At 40.9% G+C, this 25,098-nt stretch overlaps 2 protein-coding genes across 2 annotated transcripts in view; both read right to left on the reverse strand.

Moving 5' to 3' along the window:
- Nucleotides 1-382: 382 nt before the first annotated feature.
- On the reverse strand, nucleotides 383-9,080 carry DEPDC7 (DEP domain containing 7). Its single transcript, XM_071455273.1, has 9 exons — nucleotides 8,925-9,080; nucleotides 6,253-6,640; nucleotides 4,613-4,743; nucleotides 3,545-3,734; nucleotides 2,545-2,759; nucleotides 1,321-1,463; nucleotides 1,030-1,155; nucleotides 852-930; nucleotides 383-690 (listed from the first exon to the last, which is right to left on the reverse strand). The coding sequence occupies exons 1-9, from the start codon at nucleotides 9,016-9,018 to the stop codon at nucleotides 473-475; spliced, it is 1,584 nt and encodes a 527-aa protein (XP_071311374.1). The 5' UTR covers nucleotides 9,019-9,080; the 3' UTR covers nucleotides 383-472.
- An 11,528-nt stretch (nucleotides 9,081-20,608) lies between these two features.
- QSER1 (glutamine and serine rich 1) overlaps nucleotides 20,609-25,098 on the reverse strand; it is a 44,365-nt gene continuing 39,875 nt past the window's right edge. Inside the window, exon 13 of the mRNA XM_071455289.1 lies at nucleotides 20,609-24,659. Coding sequence (XP_071311390.1) covers nucleotides 24,519-24,659 — 141 coding nt within the window. The 3' untranslated portion in view covers nucleotides 20,609-24,518. The remainder of the gene's footprint in view (nucleotides 24,660-25,098) is intronic.

The raw sequence follows: 25,098 nt of genomic DNA on the forward strand, positions 1-25,098 counted from the left end.
TTCAGCACACACATGGGTTAGTTGGCTGGCAAGCCTGAAGAAAAGCTGTGCTGTATTAAGCAGAACATATTTTTTAGCTCTCTCCAGCACACAGCAAGTCAAAGATCAATGTTATGTCATACACATATAATCTAAGGCAAATTAGGGAAAAAAAACCAACATAAAATTCAGTGCTGGGGCAAAAGGTGGCAGAGAGATTTCATTCATGGTGACTTCCATCTCAGTGATTTTTGATACTTGAATAGAGGGAGTACTTGGCTTTTGGGGAGGAAAAGGAACTATTTTGGTCCTATAGCAATTAACAATGAGAAAAGCTAAACTATAAATAAAGGTCAAACTCAGTTACTGTTGGCATTGGTAATAATTGCATAAATTCCATCAATTTCCACAAAATAACTTTATTAGGCAGATACATGAATATAAAAGATTTACAAATATATTAGTGTTTTCACTGCTGGGGTATACAAAGTAATCAATATTTACACATATTAGTAACTCTGTCTCCAAAATACTGCATAAAAATACTTGGATTACTACTATGAAACTGATCTAGCAGCCTCTTTCTCTCTTTGTCAGAGAGCTTTGAATCTTCATCAATAGCTTTCAATAGAGAGAACAGCTCATCTTTTGTGGTCTTCTCTGTGTTGGAGCGATACTCTCTCTCATCCAGCTTTTGGCAAAAGGTATAACCTGAAAGGAAAGGTGAGACACTCAGAGGATTATCCCCACACTCCACCCACCCTCCTTTAGATCCCATCAGTCCTTGTTACAAACTTTTTTTTTTTTTTTTGCACCAGGCATTTCTCATTTGGGGGCATGACAAGATTACAAAGCTCAGTGGGAAGGGTTACCTGATATCTTGCTGGGATCCTGGCCCTTCTGCAGGGCCAACAGTTTATTGCTGACCATTTTGTGCAGTGCCCCTGGGATCTGGAATAGAAAGAGAGGACAAGGCAACAGCAGCTTTTCCATGGAAGTTCTCCATCAACTTTCAGACAAACAAAACCTGACCAATTTTCTAGCTCCTACCTTCAACACATCTCTCTGGTTGTCCACAAGGAACAGGATCAGGAGGTCAGTTTTCCCTCTGGATAGGTTTTTATTGTTGATAATAGCTTTAGAGAACGTCCTTTTCACAACCATCCTGTTGTCACTCTACAGAACAAAGGGAAATAATGACCAGAAGAGGAGAGTTAGTGTCCACCTTTGTTCTTCTGAGACATTGCTTTTCCTGTAGTCACAAATTTAAACTACAACGGTGTTTTCTGACCAGTCTGGATTTCAGAAAGAGAAAAACAACTATCAAGAATGCAGATTTACCTCCTTCTGTAGCTTGAGCTCAGAATTATGTGCTGCAACAGCCATGAAGTACAGCAGTCTCCTGAACTCCTCCCTGACTTGGCTGTCTAGGAGCTTCAAATAGAGCTGAACAGCTTCTAAAGACTGCTCCATCTTCCCATTCACTGGGGAGAGAGAAAGGGATCCATTGCCATATTCATTTAAATCAATGTTACCATAAAACACCTGAATTAGCCACTGAGGAGATGCCCATCTCTCTAAACAGAACCTGCCAAACACAGCAATCCACTCTCACAAAAACCTCTCCCAGGCTGAGGAGAGCTGCTTGCAGAGCCTCTAACATCCTACACACAGACCTTCAGCCTGGCATTAAAGCTCCCTTGTAATGAAGTTCAATTACAGTTCAGCCATCCTAAAGGGGGTGAGAAATACTGAAAAAGGAAAATGGTTCTATTAAAAAAAAAAAAAAAAGAATGACCTCTGCTTGTGGTAATAAAGACCTCACAAAAACTGAGGAATATGTCCTAGATACATGGGCTAGTTTGATGAGTTAATTGCAAATTACTTTGTAGAATTTTGCTAAGTTTTAATCTGCCTTACTATGCAGAATAGTCATTTTAGAGTTATGAATTGTTTAAATGAAGTAGGTTGTACTAATATCCTTTATCATGTAGAGAGGAAGAATGGGATATAAATGCAAAGTATTCCAGTTAACATGAAAAAAAGTGAATAATCAAGGCAGAGAATTTATGAAAAATAAGATCTGGGATAAAATGTTGAGAACTAAAACATCAAAAGCTTTCTAAAATGCTGTCCAAACAAAATTTAAGAAACAAGAAGAAAAAACTAAAATTTGTCAATGGGGTACCAAGCATCTACAGCTTTCAGTTTAGCTCTTACAGCCTAAATATTTACTATTAGGCTACATTTATATTTCATTTCCCATGGACTTCCATGGATACCAGCTAGTAGCAAATAACAACACTCTGGTTTCACAGCCATTCTACACAGACCTGAACAATGATTACAGAACTGCATGCAGTAAGAATCAAAATGTCAAAGAACAGTCTTTATGACTAGAAATTTCAAAAAAAACCCAACCACACATAAAACCCCCAAACAAACAAAACCAAACCAAAAAACCACTTGTAGAAGTCAGCTTTTAATCTCAGCTCCTGAGGTAAACACTCAGTTTCTTAGTTCATATCTCACATAAGCATTGGAACACAGCTCTATTTTACTTACCTAATAGTTCTGCAATTCCTAAATGAATTTCAGATGCATGGCTTAAGAGTGGCTCCTTCTTTTGGCTGTAATATCTCCCAATGTTTTCAAACAGCAGCAGCTTCCAGGAATCTGCTTTGTCTGGCTGATCAGGCAGGTTCCTGCTAATATCCACCACCATATGATCAGGAAGATATTCCAAGCAATCAATTGCTGCAGAGAGCCACTCGTCTGTCCTGGAAGACAGAGGGATTTGGGGTTGTACCTTTATGTGTGGATACCCTTCAGAGCTGGCTGCAGAGCTTTCCAAAGAGAGCAGGCAGACTGGTTCCTTCATCACACTGAAAACTGCAGGTGTGGGCACTAAAACCCATTGGAAATTCACACACAAGACACTTCACCTGACACACTGGGGCAGATCACAGCCATAAGCCTCTGTGTTATGTATTTAATCAAGATGAGAAATTAGTAACCCACAAGTAAACAGGCCTAAGCGGTAAAACCCAAAGTCAATCATGTCCTCTACTGTTAGATAAGGACACAATTATCGTTGGATAAACAGAAACATGAACCTTGATCTGATTCAGACTGGTACAAGTTTTTCTGAGAATGTTTTCAACTCTATGCACAGTTTCGAGCTCGACATTCTTAGCTCTTTGAATACAGTAGGAGAAACTAAACTAGTTCCTCACAAGCAATGTCTCCAGGAAAAACTTCCATGAGGATTACAAACCCTCTATTCTTCCCTCAACACAACAAAGAATTTCCCCTCTGAATACCATCAACTACTGTCATTGCATTCAAAACCCATCCCAGTGTTCAGCAGACATTCTCACTAAGCAATTGATATTTACCAGTTATTCCAGTCAAGTCCAACAGGGAAAAAGGCACCTGCTCACATCCTTTCTGCAGGACTGAGACTGCTACATTTGCTACATCCCCCCAAAGACCAGCTGTTCTTTACACTCCCCTGAAAGCAGGAGGTTTTTCAGAGCTGCAGAGGACAGCAATGATCACTTACTGAGAGTCACTGAAAGCCTTGAGGATCTCTCTGTCCAGGTAGTTGCTGGTGATGACATATCCAGGTGCCTTCCTGGGCTCTGGCAGCTGAGGTCTGATCTCCTGGTGCTCCAGCAGACACTCCAGGAGAGGGAGGTCCACCAGCTGCAGCAGGCGAGCAATTGTTTGCTCTTGCCACACTTCATTAATAACTGGGAAAAGTGCATACACAAAGCACAGGGAGACTCAGCATGTGCAAAAACCGATCCCAAGGAAGATAACTCCTCTTCCTCCCATCGGGCCTAACCTAACAGATTGATTTTACCAAAGTAGAGACTTGCAATAGCGAAGCATGTGGCTCTTATCAGCTTGAAGTGCCTTTTATCACCACAAAAAGGCAAGAATTACCCATTTGTTTAGTTAGCTACAAGTGTGGGAGAACTGCTTTTCGAATAAATCTGAAGTGCCTTACACTCTTTGTGATCTAATTTGCAAACAATCTTTGTTCTAGATAAGGGATGGAAAAAAAAAGTACAACAGTGACACTCTCCTTATCACAGCTTCCTTGAATATTTCCCTATGATGAAACCACAGTTTCTAGGATGCATTAGCACTTTTAACCAAAGGAAAAAATACATTAGATCATAGTTTGGTCTGAAAGACAAGCCATGAATTGTCAAGAAGAGTTTCACACAATACTGAAGGAGTGCTGTATGTGCACATACACAATTCACTTCCAGCTAACAGCAGACTATTTGCCCTGACTAAAACCAGCACAATCAGTGCAGGTAACTGATAATTATGAATATTTCTAACTCAAATCAAGCTCCACACATTGGGTATTCTTCTCCAAAAAGTCAATGCTGATTTATTTCAATCAAGACATAATGCCTCTTGTCTGATGAAATAAAAAGGCAAAAGGCAAGCCTGCAACAAATATAATTTGCCTTTTCATGACATGGTGTTCAAACCAAAATATTGTGAGTGTCAGTTTGCCTCCCGCTCCATCCTGAGGGGCGCAAGTCTTCCCAGTCCTGCAGATGGATTTTCCTTCTCCCACAGACAAGGACTGGGGCATTATTTGGCTTACCTCGACGGGACAAGCTGTCTGAGATGTTTACTTGAGGGCTGCTTGCAGGATTTAGACTCAGGTTTTCCCAAAGATCCTCCAAGCTTTCTGGTTTGAATGGGGTATTGTAGAGCAACGTGCTGTTCTCATATCTGAGATTAAAACCAGTTTATATATGTATAACCATATATATGGATAACCAAATATATCATGCAACATACAGATATGGGTAACTGTACCAAGATCAAAAATTTTCTCCTGTATAGATATTTACATAATTCCCCTCGTCTCCCCTGCCTGACACTTCCTCTGTCCAAGTGACCCAGGAGAATGTATCATACCTGCAAAAATTATTTGCATGTAACAAAACCACTCCAGCCACAAAATTACTGTCTCTCCAAGCACAGCTGTATGATTTCAATTCCCAACTTTTCTTTGTTTTGGGGCACTGCAATATCTTTTTGATGTCCACTATCTTTGACATGGATATGCATGTATTGACAGAGCTGTTCCTTTGACTAAATGAAGAAATGTCACCCAATGGATCTGTGCCCTGCCCAGAAGAAAAACACCTTTATTCTACACTAATAAAACAGGAATAATCCTGTTTAATGACTGTTTGTTCAATGTATTCTAAGTCTCACTCTAACAGCTCTTGTGATGGAAATATTTTTAAATACCACATATAATTAAAGTGATTTTAATTTCTCATGAATTCTCTTTTTAAATAAAGACTTGGGACAGTATGCTTTAGGAAAGAACAAGAGCTAGTGGGAGAGAGAGGAGAAGCAGGAAAAAGGAAATATTTTTAATCTGTGTTCCTCTACTTTTTTCATCAGGGTTGATGCACTCAAGTTCACATTTGCTACTCACAGGAATATGTCAGTCAAATAAGGAATTTTGGGTCAATACCATTTACAATTTCCACAAGTGCACATTGCTAAAACTACTGCATTAAATACATCCACAGAGTTTCTTGTAAGACTATGTCAGAGTAGGTGAAGAGATGAACTCTTCACAAAAACTGTGGAAGGGAAGTTATGTGGCAAAGTGGCATCTACACATTCTGCTTTGTGTGGGGTTAGTTAGCACCAGGGATTTCTTTGCCCACTCCTAAAGGGACAGGGAAACAAAAAAACCTCACCATTGCACTTGCCTCTGGTTCTAGGATGGAGTGCAATAGCAGAACAGCCTGCTACCCTGCCTGGGAACATAAAGAAACAGCTAAAAAAGGAGCTAAGTTGGAAGCATAGCAAAGTGAAGATGGTGAAAGGAGAAAACATTTTTTTCTTAGAACATTTTTTTCTTTATGCCATTGCTAGATGTGCAGTGACTAAAGATTGCCCTGTTGCCTGTTTGATGCATTCCAGCTGGTTATATTGATTTAGATCAGTATGTAAATGTACTTAATTTCTACCCTCTCACCTCCCTCCCCCAAGGCAAGGTGATAACAGACAGAGAAAACAAGCAGCCATGTAGGCTGTGTGGTTTGCTCTCTTCAAATTGCTCTTTCCTACCTGTCTTCCACCCACATCTTCACAAACATCTATGCAGTGCCTGTCTATTTTTACCCCTTAAATGTACAAGTTTGCTTTTCTCTCCCCCAGAACACATAATATTTTCCTCTTGTAAATAATTTCTCTTCACCTCCACGTACTAACCTCTGCGGGGCACACTGCTGGTAATCTTTCTCAAGCTCTGGCTGGTTGGAGGCGTTTGTGAATCTGTAGAGGCTGCAGCTGCTGTCCTCAAACACGGAGCGTTTGTCTTTACCAAAGACCCTCGTTGAGACGGCCTCGAACACTTTGCAGTCCATCAGCGCTTGGCACACCCGCACCACCTTAGCCCGGGAGATATCCACGTCCCCAAAATACTTGTTCTGCAGGAGATGGGCAAAGACAACATCCACCGCATCCGAGCCAATGAAGCAGTCGTGGTAACTCTTGAGGTTCTGGCGGCGCTTCTTCACTTCCACTTGAGTTTGGAGAGCGCTGATGATGCTGCTCCAGACGAAGGTGGCTCCGAAGGGCTTCTGTGCCAGGCTGAAGCCTGAGAACACACACAAAGCCTGAATTCATGCTGCAGCCACAGAGAACAGCCCCCTTTCTGCCTTCTAGCTTTCGTCAACCTCGTAAGGGTTTAAAAATCTTTCAGACTTCCACTTTGGCTCGGGTTGCTCAGGCATTAACACTGTATTACTTCCTCAGCAAGTCTGCCTGCTCTGCACCACTGTCTCCCTCCCTCTCTCTCTTTGGTGGTTTGCAAAAAGCTTTGCAACCAGGAGTTCCTGTTTTTTCAGCCTCTCACTTTGTCCTTTTGTGCGTCTCTTGGTCACCTGATGGTCACCCTTGCAGAACCACTGCTAAGTCCCACAACCACAAACCAGCTGCGTGCACTCCTAACACCCCGGTTCCTCCACAACACAGCTGGGCAGGGAACAGGGAAGCAGGGATGAAGAGACTCCTCCCAGCCCTGCTTGCCCCAGGACTGTGCACACACACAAACTACCTAACATAGTGCTTAGCACACCACGAACAAGTCAATGGATTCTCTGGAGATGGCACTGACACCACACTGATGCCACCAGAGAGCCCTTTGCCACCAGGGCTCCCTCTGCCACCCAGAGCCACTTCCGTGAGCCAGCCCGTCTTCCCTCCCCCAGTGAAACCACTGAACTATTACTCATTACCAGCCTGATTAGAACAAAATGCCAGCAGCCAACAGTTCGACCTGAGGCTACACTCAGCCTCCACAAGGACTCAAAAACACACCAAGTTTGTTTTTAAGCAGGTGGCACCCAACTGGGGAGAACTGCAGCCACCAGGGAGGCTAGAATTAGAACATGTTTTTCAGCAAGTCAGATGAATAATTTACTAAGAGTGAAAGCAGAGGAAGAAGAGGGAAATCAAAAGCTGAAGGACAAAATATGGAAGGAGGAGTTGGCAGCAATCCTACAGAAAGCCAGCTGGGATTGTGACAGACCTCAAACCAAATGAATTAACAGTGCAAGGCAGTGTTTGAAAAACACAACAACATGCAACTCCTTCTGGAACATATTACCACGAACGTTTTCCACAGAGATGCAGGAGGTGTTTTTTTTCTGCTCTGTTTAGTCTGAAGTGGGCTTTAGTTGGAGAGGTGTATTCCAGTTTGGGGCTCCAAATCACCAATCAGTTTTCAGCTGAACCCCAGCTGCAGGAAAGCCCAAACTGGCAAAGTAGCAAGGGGAAAAGTAAAGGTAGAGGGGCAGTGAAGACTGGGAAGAGGGAGAGAAAGCAAGGAACACACCACCATTTGAACACACCAACACTTCAGAAAGACAGCATCTTTTGTTTCTGAAAAGAATCAAGCCAGGGGGGGAAAAAAAAAAAAAGAGAGAAAAGAAAAGCAGCTTTCTAACACACAGCATTGAACCAGCCAAGGCAGAAATCTCCCAGAACCTCCAGTTTCCAAAGCTTTCAAAGTACAAGACGGACAAGGTGCACAACTGCTGACACTTTAACCCGATGACACCTTCAGGAAGGCAGAACAAACACAGCGAACACGGAATTCGCTTCCTGCCCTACATTCCAACAGCCAGCTATGCTCTTTGGGAGGGAAGAACCCCAAACCCGGCACCACCAAACACACAACCACGCTGGTTCCTGTCGCTCGAATAAACACAAGCACGTACAACCTGCGATGCTTTAACTACCACTCACAGCCTTACCAGCGCTTCCTTGCACAAACAGAGCCTTCGGATCTTTCCTGAGGGAAGCGGTATGAAGCGTGCCATTAAGACAACAGCTTTCCACAAAGTTAAGGTAGGGAAAGAAAAAGGCCAAAGGCAGGGAAAGAAAAAGGGCAAAGGCACTTCCCAGCGAGCGCGCCCGATGTCACCGCTTACGCTGCGCTACCGAGGCACCTGCTCCTAAAGCGAGCTGGGGCCAAGCCTCCCGGGCAGCCACCCCGGCAGCAGCTCCGAGGGCAGGGCAGGGCAAGGCAGAGCAGGGAAGGGGAAAGCACGGCAGGGCAGGGCAGAGCAAGGCACGGCAGGGCAGGGAAGGGTAAGAAAAGGCAGAGCAGGGAAGGGCATGCAGGGTCCCGGCGCTGCCGCCCGGCCCGGAGCAGCCGCTGCCGCCGGCACAGCCGGGACGGGATCCCCGCGGAAGCGGCTCCCGGAGCGCGGCCAAGTTTTGAAGCTCCCAGAGCCGGGAAAGGCGCCGAGCGCAGGAGCCGTATCCCACGGCGGGCAGAGCCGTCCCATCCGTCCGTCCCGCCGATCCCGCTCCTCCCGCTCCCATTCCCCGCTCCGCTCCCATTCCCCGCTCCGCTCCCCGGGGCTGGGCCGTACCCGGGGGCCTGGCGGCGGGGCTGCAGACCGCGCTGAGGCTCAGAGCCGCCGCCTTCTCCCGCACCGTGGCCATGGCGAGCGCGGCTCCGCGCATCTGCCGCGCCGGGGCGGCTCTCGGAGCTCTCGGGGCCCGCGGGGGCGGAGCTGCCGCGCCCCCGCCCCGGGGCGGTGCCCGGGACCGGGGCAGAAAGGGCAGCGACGGCCCCGGCTCTGCCCGAGGGTGGCTCCGCTACCCTGATAGCCACGGAGCGATCACCATGGGTAGAAGGGATCGCTAGAGACCATCCGGTGTAATCCCCCTGGCGAGGTCACACAGGAACGCGCTCGGGTGTCTCTGGAATGGCTGCTCCAGTGTGCTGCCACCTTCAGTGGAAAGAAGCTCTTCCTTGTGCCGAGGTGCAACTTCTGGTGTTTTAGTGCTCCTCATCCGGTCCCTGGGCATGACCAAAAAGAGCCTGGCACCATCCTCTTGTCGCCTGTCTTTGAGATGTTTATATGCATTGATGAGATCCCCTCCAGTCTTCTCCACACTGAACAGGTCCAGCTCCTGCAGTTCCTCTTTTGAAGAGAGATGCTCCAGATCCCTGACCATCTTTGTGACCTTCCGCTGGACCCTCCCTGATAGTTCTGTGTCTGTTTTGCAGGATGTTCACAATCCACTGAAATGAAGTTGCTTTCCATTTCAAAACTGGGAAGAAAGTTCTGAATGATGGATAAATCCGAGGAAATCCAAGTCCTCGATAACAAGCATCTTCAAATATCAATTCCATACATTCCCATATATATATATATATATAGGCATATAGACACCTGAACCCTGTCCTTGGCTCTTCCTGCGGGACACACAGCTTGAACAGCACATGTGGTTGAAGTTTTCTTGTGATGTCTTCCATGAGCTGTTCATTATAGTAGCTGGCATTTCTCATTGCAATGAAATGAAAAAATAAATTCATTTTCAGAGTAATAAGTGGGTTTTTTTCTACTGCCTGCAGCAAACTGCTGAGAGATCCAACATAATTTTCTACTGTGTACAAAGTATAATTTTCTATTACAAATCAAGGATTTTGATATTCTTACTCAATGGAAGTGTATTAGAACAACATAAAATAATTCATGGTTTTTGGATTGATTTCCACAGGAACAGACAAAGCCAAACTGATCTCCATGGTACATAGACTCAGAAGAATGTAAAGCACATTAAAGACCAAATAATACAATGTTACAAGTGATTCAAAAATCACTTTGACTCATCAGATTATTGAACTTTAGCCTGTTCTGCGTCAAATTCTGTGCTAGCAGGTGGAAATGCAGGATGTTTGCTATCCACTGAGGCTCAGGGCAGCCTTCTTCTATCCTCATTTGTCACACTTACAGGTAGGGCACTGCAAGTTTGTTCATTGTATGCAAATAAATAGACAATGCACTGCATTTGAAGCTGTGAAAAATTACTGCAGGCAACTAAGGTACCACACACTTGTGGCAGACCAACATTTCTTCATGTTTCATTGCCTGAGTACAGTATTTGATAAAGGGAGTTCTAAAAATGGAAGTTTTTGTGGAATTTTTCAGATAAGGAAGGCTTAAGTCTCTGGGCACAGAGAAAGGAACCTATTCAAGCTGTAGGAAAAAAAATAAAGTTCATCTTGTTTCCTGAACAATAGGAAGTGACTAACAGAGATTTATTTGTTGGGGAAAGAAGGGAAGATAAATCCCTTTTAAAAAAAAGTAGTCCTGATTCACGGGTGCCAATAAGAACCCAATAAAATAAGATATAATGCACTGTTTAATTATTCCCTGCTTTGCAGCAGTTTGATGCTAGAATTTTTGATGCATTGCCAAAATATAACTGCAAATCAATAAATACTGAATTAATTTTAATTTTTTTTTTTTTTGCACAGTTGTTGAAATATAGTGATGCAGTCAATCATCCTGCTGTGGTTCACCTAATCTTGAGAGAATTCAAACCCACAAACATTTTGGAGTAGGAGGTGCAGCAATCAGAACATTGCACCTTACCTTGGAGAATGGTTTGTCAAACTCTGCTTGCAGGGAACAGAGCAAGGACAGCCAATGCACTGAGGGCTGCTCATTGAGAAGTTTGTAAGGTTTTATTCCTGTATTTTATCATCAGGGGATCAACAGCCTACCCTGGATTTCTGCCTTTGCCTTCGTGTTTTGTGCCATTGACCACAGCCCTGACACCCCAGTGTTGACAGGGGCAGGCAGCAGATACTGGCTGGTCAGACAGGATCTGAGAAATGCCATCTTTTGCTATTTCTTAAAATAATATTATTATAAAATGCTTTCCTAAAGCACAGTTAAACTTGTATGCAATTATGAATATATACATAATTATTGACGATATAATAATTTGTTTATAGCTTTATTTAGTCACTTGAAATAGTGCAGCCTGGATGGTCTTGGCTGGGGGAATTCCTCAGACCATGGTGGAAAGAGCTCAGGATAAAAGTACAACTCCCTGTATCTGGTTTCCCCTTTCCCAGCAGATTCCCCCAATTAACCTCCATAAAGCTGAACACAGGATGCACAAGAGAATGCCAATTACAAAGACACTAAATTATGTTAATTTATTAATAAAATCATCTGAGACCAATGTATTTTAACAGAAGTCCTAGTCCTAACAAAAGTCCACAGTTGTGTCAGATTCTTTTCAACTGTTATAAAGTTCTTTTATAGCAAGGAACAGCAAAATAAAAAATTATTTTCATTTATTTCCAGATCATCTAGAAATACTCCTACCAGCTACAAAAGGATCAAGAGAGTGGTTATGTTTTGAAGAACTTAAAAACTTCAGTTTTCAAGAATTTCTGAGTCTCATGTAAGACCTGTAGGCTTTAATTGGAAGCATAATGCAGAAACAGAGTATTTAAATTCAACAGCCACAATTTCAGGCATGTGTGTTGATTAACTTCCTCATGTCAGTTAAGTGTTTGCTCAAGGATAAAGACGGTCAAGGATAAAGACCCACGTTCAGGTCTTGCCTGATCATGGAGGGAGAGAAGGCAAAATGGAAACCTGCAGCTCACAAAGGGAGCAATGATGCACACCTGCATGCAAAATGCAAAAAGCTTTTCCCATAATGAACCTGGAATCTGGGCTGCCAACCAGGATGGGGAAGTGACAGCACCTGTAATTTCCAGGTATTCTGAGCACTATTCTTCCAGGAGAATAGTGCTCAGGAGAAGTGAAGGAGATCTAATTGGATATAAGACCTTACAAAAAGTAAAAACACGAGAGGAATACCAACAGAAAATATTCTATTTTATAGGAGTGCTGTTCTTTTCTATTGGGGTGCTTCTGTTTTATCTGCAACAGATCAATGCTTGGTTAAGTGACTGGGAAATGTTATGTGTTCTTGAAAAAAATACAGGAAAAAGTTTTAATTTCGTAACTTCAAAAAAAAAAACTGGAAGGACACTAAAGCTGGAACATAAGCTGTTCTAAAACCCAGAATTGTTCAGTGTCCCAATTATTATTCAATTTTTAAATACCAAAATAGACAGTGACTTATCTCTGAAAATTGACTAGGAAATAAAAAGGGATTTTTGCAGAACAATACCATCCAATTTGTTATTTTCAAATGAATTTTGATCCCACTTTTTTGAATGGTTAACATAGAACTCTGCATTTCAAATGCCTCTCTAACATTTCAAGCATGTCAGAAGGCTGTCTCTTCTATACCAAACTTTATTCTTTAGATTTCAAATGTCTTCCCACAGCAATAAAGCTTTGAAGATTAAGTGTATATCAACACAACTTAAATGTACATGTACATAAAATTTATTGCCATTGTCATCAGGATCTGTTGAACCCAATTGTTTTCTGTTTCTGAAAATGCAAAGCAATTAATAATTACCATAAAAATTCAGAAAAAGATTCCAGTTATTTAGAACAGTTACACTTCTGTTTTTTCCCCACTTAAATATCAACAATGCCTGTATTCACTACAGTGGTGAAGTTGATGAAAGGAGTACATTATAAAGGGTAACCCTTAAAATGTTGCTCCATTCCACTGACAAATGTCGAGACAAATTAAAGTTCAGCATATGGTTCACTGTCGCACAGAGATCCTCATGGAAGGGAAAATCAACAGCTTCTGTTACAGAAATTGCTACAATTATGAGGGTATTATCAAATCTGCTCTACTTCAATGCCTGAGGATACAAAGTTTTCAGTAATGAAAGAGACCTATAAAAATGGGAAAACTCTTCTCTGGTGTGAAAAACGCCAATCACTTGTTTTTAAAATTTTAAAAGTTTAATAGTAATAAAATTATTATAAAAATAGTAATACAATTAAAGGAATAACAATTTGGACAATTTGGATCAGGACAATATGAGACAATAAATACAAAGAGTTACGGACGTCCAGGTACCTTTTTCTGGGCAGCACAAGCCTGAAAAACGACCCACATTAACAAAGGATTAATCATTAAAAGCAATAACCAGTTGCATATTCATACACTTAATCCATGATGCATAAATTCCATTCAAACACAGGATTCTGCCTGGTCATCTCTTCCTCCGAATCCTAACAGCGCCTTCAAGGCAGGAAGAAGTTTGCTCCTTCTGATAAGAGGGCAATAAATTCTCTTTCTCTGAAAGATTTAGGTGTCCTGTGTCTGCTATCTCACTGTGAGTCCTTTCTTTAAAAAAAGTATCCTACACAGCATAGTTTCTATTTTAACATTTTTTTTTATAACCTAAAACTATATTTAACACAGTACTTAAGAGAATTAATACAGCATCACTTTCTATCACAACACATATAATATTCATTTTAATATTTGTGAAAAGCCAATCATAAAACACACATTTTTCACATCTGGTAGTCTCAAATTTAAGAACACGAACAGCTATTCACACAATACCAGAGTGCAAAGGGCTGCTTGACAAGCGGGACAGATCTGAGGGTGGATTACAGAGCTGGCACAGATAATCTCCCTTAGTTCTGACTAACAGGTTCTGCCATTTGCAGCTCAGAGCACCAGCATTGCTTGGGGCTGAGCTCCACAGGCTGCAGAGGACAGACACTCTCCCTTAGGATGCAGAGCAGGTTACTCACAAACTCACTCTGCTTAGTCCCATTTCCCATCCTCACAGGAATTACAAAAGAGGACGGCACAGTGTGGCCACAGCTCTCTTCACAGAGAGCAGCAGGCACAAGTTCCAAGGATTTCTCCTAGGGAAAGGCAGTGAGAAGCTCAGAGAAGAGAAAACAATTCGTATCTCTACTTGCTGCTCCTGTTTTTCAGCACATGTGGAATGTGTTATGGAGATTGTTTACCAAAAGTGATTTGTTAATTGGATTCTGCTGAGGGTTGTTTGGATCAATTGGCCAATTGGATCCATGTGTGTTGTGACTGTCTGGAGACAGTCACAGGTTTTTCTTTAGTATAGTATCTCTTTAGTATGTAATTTAGTATAACTAATAGCTATATACTTATAGCTTATATACTTATAAGCTATATACTTCTAGCTCTATAGTATATAGCTCATAGTATAGCATTTGTTTAGCTTTCTGAACCATGGAGTCAGAGCACATTATGCCCTACACTGGGGTCGCCCTGCATGGACAAGTGTTCCAGATTGCAAGGCAAGATGTATTCTATCACCATCTGTATGGCAGAATATCTTTTGTCAAGTGGGCAGTTTGCCTTATCTCTCTCTTTGAGTAACCACATTCACACCTCCCTTGGGAGGGGACATCTGCTGATAACAGCTATTGAATGTCACTGCGTGGCTGATAAGAACTACAGCATCCCATTGGGAGATGTGAGCCCAGAGGGAGGAGCCAAGCATTCCTACCCAGATATAATCTGGAGATTCTGGAACACCAGCACAGCTTCTGCACTGGATTCCCCAGAGGAACAGCAGCTGCCTCTTTTTCCACTGGATCTTCAGAGGAAGAACACATCCTTCTCTACAGGATCCCTGCTCCAGCAGAGCCACCCCTGGCACTGCAGGAGGGCTGCAGCCACATTTCCATGGGACTGCCACCAACACCCTGACCCACAGGGTGTCAGGCTGGGTTCTGACTCTGTCAGTGTTGTTCTAGTGTACTGCATTGTTTATTTTATCCTTTTATTTTTCTTCACTATTAAAGAACTGTTATTTCCTGTTCCTGTATTTTTTTTGCCCGAGAGCCCCTTAATTTAAAATGTATAGCAATTTGGAGGGGTGGGGAGGGTTTACATTCTCCATTTCAGGGGAGGCTCCTGCCTGTTTTGCGGAGATAAACAAAACTCTACAACTTTTGTGAAAGTCGTAAAGCCGGTATGTTTATTACAGCGCTGGACGCACGTGGGAATGGTTCTCCCAAAATGACATGTGTACTTCTGGGAACCTCAGGTCCCTTTTTATCCCCCTCTCAAATACATATGCATACAATTTCACAATAGGTTCATACATATTCATTTTTACGAATTTCACGTGACATTTGCCTCTACTTCTTTATGGGAAAGAACTCCTCAGGTTGACCTGCTCTCACAGCAGTCTCTGTCTCTCTCTATCACCCTCTGTCTCCCCCACCCCTTATCTCTGTCTTTCACTGAAGCAGTTTCTCTGAGCTTAGACTTTGCAGCCAGGTTAAATAGCTATGTTTTCTAACCACAGACTCAACTCAAAAATGTACATTTCACCTAAATCAAAATGGATTTCTACCCTGCAAAATTTCCACTCTGCCTCATGCCTTCCTTAGCAGACTCCTGTCTTTCCAAACCAAGACAATAGGTGCAGGTTCTGAGGGATACAATGATTCCATCTAGTGACCACAGCTCCTGCCCCACCACGGAGAGGCTGCTCCAGAGCACACCTGGCCTGGGTGAGGGCACCCATTACTCCTGAAGGGCCGCTCTGGAATGTTCCAGTGAAGTGAAATCTGTAAGGATTCCACCCTGGCCTTTCTGAAGAGCCTGGAACAATAAACAAGCTGCCAGGACAGAAGGTTCTGGCGACAAAGGGAGCATTGTCCCGGAGCTCCATGCTTCCACTGGCGGGCTGGAATAGCGATGTGTCTGCGGGAGCACGGCGGGCAGGGCAGGCTGAGCCGGCTGCTGCACACTGACCCCCGCTGGAACATGGGCGGCATTCGTACAGAGCTTCTAGAAAGCTTACACATTTGGATGTCAACTTAGAGATAAGAAATGCTGACCTTAGAAACGTTATGGAATTAGGATAGATGTTGTTGAGAGAGAAATGGAGTTAGAAAAGAGTTTCAAAAGATGGTTTTACAAATAAGACTAGATACTTTAGAGAAATAGAACCATAAAAGATGTATTGTAGTAAAACTCACGAGGAGTAGTTTTAGATTAGTTTTCCTTCAAAACTTCCTTTTACTACTGGTGTAGTAAAAAACTGATATAAACACTTGTAAGTGTATTGTAATTAGAAAATAGCTTCTGTCCCATCACCCTAGGACAGCTTCTAATTGTGATAGCATGAACAACAACATCTGTATTGTCTCACTTTTCTCATAAGACTAAAAATAGAATAAAAGTTTTTAAAACACTCAGTTTTCTCAGTTGCCCCACCTCTAGGTTAAGAAAAGAGTATTGTCACATTTTTTGGACAATACTATTTTTTCGACCTAGAGCTCTCTACAAATCCATTTCCCACACTCCAGGAGGAGCCACAGCAGCTGGCACACACTGGTCCTCCAGGTGCCTCACGGCAAGGAAGTGGGAATGGAGCAACCTCACCACACTTGTGATGTCACAAGCCCCCATTTCTCAGTCTTAATAAAGATAAAAGATTTTGTCTCAAGTGGATTTTCCCACTTTTCCCGCTAGTGGAGGTTTCCTGGGACTTCAAGCACGATTAGATGCTGTTACCAGAGACTGACTCCACTGTCCCTAAATGAGTCTTGGCAGTGCTGTCTGGATTCCAGTTCTAAGAAAACATTACACTTCTGTCTCAGGTATGGGCTACTATGTATTAAAGAGATCCTGGAATGCATATGAATAAGTTTTCTCTTAATATTTCTACTTGTAATATATCTAGAATGACCTAGGAGATTCAAAGAATATAATCATCCTAACATTCTAGGTCCAAAGCATACATAGACCACGAATTTACTAATATCATAAGCAAATTTCAGCTGCAAAGTCTTTTAACAGATTTTAAATTCTTAATTTAAGAGTTTGCACCTGTCAGCATTTTAAAAACCTAAAAGTCCCCTACTAAAATCATTAACAAATTTCTAACTTCTAACACAAGTATATTACTTACACTGATACCATATTGTCAAGCTATAACACATGTATGTATGTAAAGCTATAACACATACTAACTAGAAAATTTAAATACCTATATTTCTTTAATTATTCATAAGCTGTTCATGTTAAAAAAACTTTTCTGCACTATACAGAAAACCTCTCCCAACCAATTTTATAGCCCTGATCAAGCCATGAACCTGGCTGGTAAAGAAAAATAGTATACAAAGACTCCTGTCAGAACAGTGAAGGCTCAGTGTCCTGTGCAGGACAGAAACCTGCTCAGCCAGAAGTGCAATCAGACACTGTGAATAACTGAGGCGGCAGGAGTCACTCTGTGCCCAGCTGGGAGGGGCCATTTCCTTACTGACCGAGTGTTAACTCCGCTGTTTTACATCACAAAACGCTGACCCCCGTTACTGCTGGAAGGGGCTTGGGGTCAGCTCAGAATTAGGGCAGCAGCTCTCACCAATTCACAGCTGTGCAGAGCCACAAGGAGCAGTGATGTCCACCTGAAGGAGTGAAATTACCACTTCACTGTGGGATAAGTTCCATGTTCCTCCTCCCCACTGAGCACTTGTAGGAAATTGTAGAGTATTCCTTAAAGTTTGACAGGAGGCTTACATAGTATGTATTGTATGTAAAGTTTGAGATAAAAAATGTTGACTTAGAAACGTTATGGAATAGGATAGACATTGTTGAGAGAGAAATGGAACTAGAAACAAGTTTTAAAGAATGGTTTTATAAATAAGATTGGATATTTTAGAGAAATAGAACTATGAAAGATGTATTGGACTTACCAGGGATAATTTTAGATGATTGGTTTTAAGGTCTTTATAGCATGGTGTAGTAAAAGTTGATAAGAAACACTTATGTATTTTAATTAGGAAATAGTTCATTACTGATTGTGATGGTGTGAATTATAACATTTGTATTGTTTCACCCTTCACATGAAACCGAAAATGGAATAAAAGTTTTTAAAATAGCTCTCAAGTTGCCCCATCTCTGGGTCAGAAAAGGGCGTAATTCCACAAGCACTCACTAGTGGCACCAGCTTAATGGGATAGCAGGAGCTAGTGGGTGAGGAGGGAGAAAAGTGAGAACTCTAAATGGATTTGCTGAGCAAAACTGAATTCCTGATTTTGACCCTTTGTTTTGATTTTCTTAGAAAACAGCTCCAGATCCTATATACTCTAGGGCAGAGAATCAGGATTATTGTTTCTGTATGTTAGAAGCAGGAATCCATAATTTACCTTTTATATTACTGTACAATATGCTGAGGCCACCTAGCTCAATTATGCCATATTTTGCCAGGCCCATGGTTTAGGATAGGAAAATGTCCTCAGAAGCATCCTGCAGAATTTTATTACTCCACTAAACTCAAAGGGAACTTGTACAGTTCATGTCAAAGAGAAAGTGACAGTCCCTGGCTGAGCATTTCTTGTTACCTGGTTTCTGGGGTTTATTTAAGGCAGCTGGTCCCAGAATTGCAACACTTGGATTCTCACAGAACATGTGAGCACTCTCTTCAACTCCTTCAGTGCAAAGTCCATTGACTGTGGTCAAACTACCCCTAAACAAAGCTGCTGGATGCCGCACTGAAACAAATAAGTGTTCCCTTACTGTTTGTTAGGAAAGCTGCAGGGACAGGAATTTCTGCATTCTGACCAACAACAAAAATCTGGGAGGTGTCAGAAGCCATCAAAGCTGCTTTACTTAGGGAAGAGCTCTAAATCCTCATTCTCCCAGAGCTTTGAACAAGCTGCCCATTTGACCTAAGCACATAATAAAACATTGATGCTCCAGCTTTTATTCAATTATCATATCACTTACCTTCTGTTGCCACAGCAAAAATATCTGATACATAAATAATGCACAGACAAATCACACTAGCAGCCAGCACAGTTAGAAAGGAAAGGATGATGCAAACCAACATAATTTTACTTAAAAGATCTTTCTATCACATGTTCTGGGAGTCTGAGAAGGCTGCAACATGTATTCCCAAGTTTACAATTTCAAATAACACATTTGTAAATAAAGACTTCATTTATTCATAAAAATGAATAAATGAATAAATGAAGGATCTTAGCTGCTCCTTCAGTCCTGCTCATGGACTCTGCTGCTTCCCTCTACCCTTTGGGCATCAGGTAGCTAAAAAAACCCCAACAAAACCAACCAAAATTAAGCACACACAAAGGAAAGAAAATGCCCAGTGGAACTTTTAAAAGCACACACAAAGAAAAGAAAATGCCCAGTGGAACTTTTAAGAGCAAGAACCCAAGACATACTCAGGATAAATGAGAGAGTACAGCCCTGAAATGTTTTTTGCTGTTTTCCCTGACTCACCATTTATTTTTCTCCTTTATAAAAAGCTTGTTCTCTGTATTTAGTGCTGTATTCTTGTAAGAAACCAAATGAAAAGAATTTTAATATGGTTTTCTCTTCTTTAGTTTCTAGAAATGAAACAAAGATTTGTTAGGTTATCTATGGAAAAGGCAAATAGCTAATGCAAAGCAAGAATTTTGATTGCCTAAGATACTTACCCACAAACTGCTGATAGTAGGAGCTGCTTTCCTTTTTTAAAAAGCTCTGTGCATTCAGCTTCTTTTTTTTTTTTTTGGAAAAAGAAAGAAACAAAACTTCAGAAATTAAAAGCTGTATCTGAAACACAGCATTGAAATCTTCAGGATTGCAACTGGACATTCTCTGCCTACCTGCTTCCCAAAGTATTTTTTTGAGAAAACAACAATCAATTGCATGGGAAAATGACTCATTTTATATTCATCTTGGTTTGGGAAGAAGCTTATACAGAGGGCCATGAAAAAAAAATATTCCAGCCTCCAGAACCTCCTTTCTCTGCAACCAAGGTGCTCAGAGAAGGGCTGCTGTGGGTCTTGTGGACAATATCCACAGCATGGGATGGGGTTCAGCCCTCTCTGTGAGGGAAAAACAGTGCTAATGATATCCAGGGTAATTCCTTGTGGCTGGGGGGCAAAAATCCCAAAACTCTGTGAGCACCTTTTCTTCTAAGGCACACAGAGATGACATTCTAGTCCATCAAGAAAGAGAACAAATGAAAGGACTGAAGTTCAGGTGAACCCCACCTGAATCACAGCAGCAGATTCTCTCTTGCCCCAACAGTCTGGCTCCTCACTCACCACAGCAGTGGAAGATCTGGCAGCTGTATTGTAAACATTAATTCAGAACATTTAGAACCCAGAATTAAAAAATCCAGAACTAAAATTTCCCAGAAATAAAAAATCCAGATCAACCATACATGCTCAGTTCAGGCAACATAATGGAAAAAAACCCAAAAGCCAACTGTAGAACTGTATTTCTTCATGCTGCAAGCAGAAAATACAGGAAAAATTCCAAAGTGCCAATTTGTTTCCAACAATCTTAGCTTTTCAAGACTTATTGTTTTAATAACAAATGACTAAGCATTATAAAGTTTTTGTTTAAAAAGTGTTTTCACTTTAATGGGTTTAGTTAATAACATCATGAATGGTACAAAACTGTCCTTTTTCACATTTCCATACATTGTATTATGGACCACCTGAAAATCTGGACTAAGAATGCATAGTGTCTCTTAATTAGCCCTAGCTTCATTTTTGCCATATGTAGAACAGATATGCAGAAAAACATGCATTTATTACCAATGACATGTTAATATTAGCTTAAATAATAAAATATGGCAGAATGTGCACTGTGAAATGCACAGGTTCATAATAGGGTAAGAGAGACCAAATGTCAAGTGCTGGCAACAAAATAAGAAATGGTTGGTGACACACTGACATTTTGTGACCATAGTATTAGCTTTCCTGCTTTAACATTGTTTTAAATAGTAGTAAATATTTAAATAATATTTAAAATATATTTCCTATGGGAATCATTTACTTGGAAGACAGCCTGTAAGATCTGACTTTTTAAAAAGTAGTATTTCATTTTGACAATATATGAATACATTACATGCCACAGAACCTCCAAGACCCTAAAGTCCTTAGCTGTTCTCAGAAACAATTTCTCAATCCAATTTGTGTCTGATTTTTTCCTAGCAAAACTTTGGGAGTAGCATCTCAAAGCAAACCTGTCTTTAAGAGCAATGCTGTATTTGAACAAAATCAAACCCAGTGTAAATTGGGATGCCACACTAAAGGAAAGAATAGTGGAATTAAAAGCCAAATAACTGATTATGCAATTTGTTTCATTCCTGTTCTGCTAATTCATAGTCTAAGGAGGGCTTTGTTCCTTCCCAGTGCATCTTCTCTTGCAGTCAAATCAGTGCTCAATTTCCACTGTCATATTAAAGGATGAAGACCTCACTGTTACTCCAAGGGGAAAAAATCTGAGGTGTGGGTGCAGACTTCATTATCTAAAATGCAACAAAACAAAGGATTTGTGCAAAAAAAGGAAATTTGTACATTGACTTTTTCATTAAGTTTGCTTCAGTATAAAAAAAACTGTTCAATCCTACTAACAAAGCTTTGCTTTGATTTATGACCCTTCAACACACTCAAGAGTTTCATGTTTTTACTTATTCTGGTTTGGTAAATTAACAATCCAGCCACCATTTCTGCACCCCAAGACAAAGATGGAAGCTCCATTATATTAATCTTTAATAGTCTGGGGCAGTTAATTTTATTCAAGACAAGTTTTTCCTGTCTTCTACAGGCACAGTGCTTGTTTAACTGGCCTTGGGAACAAAACAGCCAAAAATAAGCCAGGTCACTTTCTATGGCAGTGCAGAGCATCCTGGCCCCCCACCCCCTTTTTTTTTTTAATGGTTGTTGCTAAAATTACTTCCTTTTTAAATAGGGACAAGCTACTCCAAAAGCCTCTCATTTCTTTTTTTTTTTTTTTTTTTTAGCTTCTAAGGACTGAAAGCAGCTTTCTAAAGCTACTTTGAGATTAGAAAATCCAGAGTAAGTACACAGTAGTGGTAATCTTCTAGAAAGCACAGAGAACTCTCTCAACTCACTGCTTCATTAGGAAGGGGTGTGAGAGAGACAAAGTCTCTTTACTACACCATCGAGGAGCTGATTCCAGTGTTCCCTCAGTCTGTATCCTCGTGATTTTTAAAAGCACAGACAAGGAATTTCCAAACTGTAATGTGACCACAGAACTCTGCCTGGCCAAGTAACTCCCTGTCATCAACCTGCAGGCACTGCCAGCCATCCCAGTAAGGGATGGAAATTTGGGAATGCCCACTCGTGATTGAGGAGTGTACCAGCATGTTTCTACTGCAGTGTGCACATTTACATTAAAATCATTTTATCTGATTGCTGCCAAGGCTGGTAACTCTGCTGTTTGGTTTCACCCTCTAAACTCACAGGACTGAAACCATAGAAATTCCTTAATCCCACAGCTACCCCTCTGTTCACTGTGGGAATTAATTAGCTCCATGATTGCTCTAACAATCTGCACATTCTGCCTAACCCCAAACCCACCTCCTCTCCTATGATATTTGCAGACACAGCAGTAACACAATGTGTCATTAACACGACAGTGACCTCCCTTTTTAAAGCTAAACCACCAGGAAGAGGCTTTTAAAAAGGCAAGGGCACATACCCATTTCTGTTCATCGTAGTCTGCACACAAATTGTAAAGGAGAATTATTGCTTTTTAAGGATGAAAAGCTTTGGAAATATGGTAAACATCCTACAAGGTTCTAAATCTAATCAGCTAAAATTCTGTACATACTTTAATATTCAAACCTCTATTTGCTTACTCAAGATCAAATAATTTCATTTTCACATCTATTCATTAAACTCTTTATAGTTCTACGGTCTAATGAATATTTAACAACTAAATAGGATCAAAACATGGGGGAAAGGTCACATGGCAATGAACATTACTTCATTTGGCCAATGAATAGTGAACCCTGCTCTCTTGGCTGAAATTAAGGCACTAAGTGGCAGTAAAAGGATAAAGGAATGAAGGTTTTTCTGACATTTTCTGAAAAAAGACCAACATGACTTTTTTTTTTAGGACGCCAGTAGAGTACATCTCCATTCTGAATGACTCAGTAAGGCATTCTATTGGGAAATTTAAAGAAAATGTTCTCCTGATCAGAGCCCATTACATTCATTGTCTGAGTGTGACTAGTGGCACTACTAAGTGTTAACAACCTGGAGGGGGGAGAAAAGCTACAAAGATGTCTGAAGACTTGAAAGGCACCAAAAAGAGAACAGCTCTGCAACTGCCAGTTCTACAAACAATTATGTAAGCTGTGTTTAACACTGCATATAGTCTATTTTCAATCAACAATCTTTGTTGACCAAGATAAAGTGTAGTAGCTCTTCATTTAAACTCTCAGTTAATCAAGTGCTAGTTTAGTAAGAAATTTATTTTCACATACCAGAAAATAATTGCAGTGTCTAACACAACTACACTTAAAGCAAAACTAGTCTAGTATGCATTATGCATTATTCTGGTTAACACTGAAGCAAACCTGTATAAACAAAAGGGTTACCTCGAGATACATAGTTTACAATATAAAATCAACATATAAATGAATAGGATTTACTGAAAACAATGGAAAGTGTATTACAAAGATACATGTAACAACTTTAACCACAATATTTCCTCTGTGAAAAATACAACTATTAGTGAGATAAAATGTACAATTGATTTTTTTTTCCAAAAGAAAAAAAAACCACAGTATAAAGGAAAATATTTTTTTCTTCAAAACAGGGAAAATAGTTAAGGTCATTGTCTTTCATTACAATATAATTTGACACAAAAGCAGTCATAGGATTGCACCAACTCCATGTTCGGTCTCCCAAACATGACAATAGTAAAAGGAGTCCATAAAGCATAATGAAATTTCTGGATTTTATGATGGCAACATAGATATGCAGAAACTGATGTCACTCCAGCTCTGTTCACAAAATGTACAAAAATCTAAATTTGGTGGCCAGACATGTAAAAATTAGTTTGCCCCAACGCTGACTTTTCTCTCACTTAGTCAGGGATGGAAAAATCTGTAGTATTTTAAGTGTTGTTATCTGTTGAGCAATAAAAAAGAAAAAAAAGTATATGTAGTGCATGCTTCATCACTTGTCAAAAACATTTCTGAAAATAAAACTAAGTTATCCAATAGTTTACAAAATTGAAAATAACTCTTCAGGTTAAAAATGTGGTTAGGTTTATGTTTAGTTCCATCTCCAAAGGACAGATTTCCTTGGCAGCATCACTTTTCCTTAGCACGAGCCAAGGCACAGAGTTCATAAAGAGAAATAAAAATGGCTATGAACAAGAATGCAGTCTGGCATTGTGAAAGAAATCAGAGCCTCTCTCTGAGCTTTCTGTTCCATCAGGTTAGTGCCGTAGAAAAATCTGGGATTTGGGACACATTTCTGTTAGGAGCATTTCTGCTGGACACGATTCAAGAGTTCACCAAACTTTTCAAAAAGATCCTCCACCCATTTTATGTTTTTCATGCACAGCTGCACGATCTCTTCCTGGCCTAGATCTGCACTCGTCTTCTGAACAGAAGAAATCTATTTAAAAAAGAGAAGGAGGGGGAGAGAGATGCACACACACATTAGGCTGCCAGAATTGGAGAATTTTCATTTTTATAAAAGTCTGCAGTTAAATATCAACCTTCTCTGCCAGAAAATCTTTGAATTTTAACAACAAGGGTAATGCCCCCCAAAATGCATTTCTTAACAACTAAGCCAGAGCTCAACTCTTGTACTTCTGCTACCTGAAATATTTCCAGCAAGAATTTGCAGAAGAAATAAAGGCACAACATTCTAAGACCAAAAAAATCCTTTTAGATCCAAGGAATTAAATACACTGACAACATTTGTTTTGTTTATTTTGGATAGCAGTGAAGAACACTTCAGGGAATCCCACAAACCTTGCAAGCCTCACATCTGAATGTTCTAAGCAGCAGCTCCCATTAGGGGCAACCCATGTGGTCAGTGAAGCCTTTGC

Source organism: Agelaius tricolor, unplaced genomic scaffold (assembly GCF_023055355.1).
Source record: "Agelaius tricolor isolate 1412-34295 unplaced genomic scaffold, bAgeTri1.0.p SCAF_46, whole genome shotgun sequence".
NCBI lineage: Eukaryota > Metazoa > Chordata > Aves > Passeriformes > Icteridae > Agelaius > Agelaius tricolor.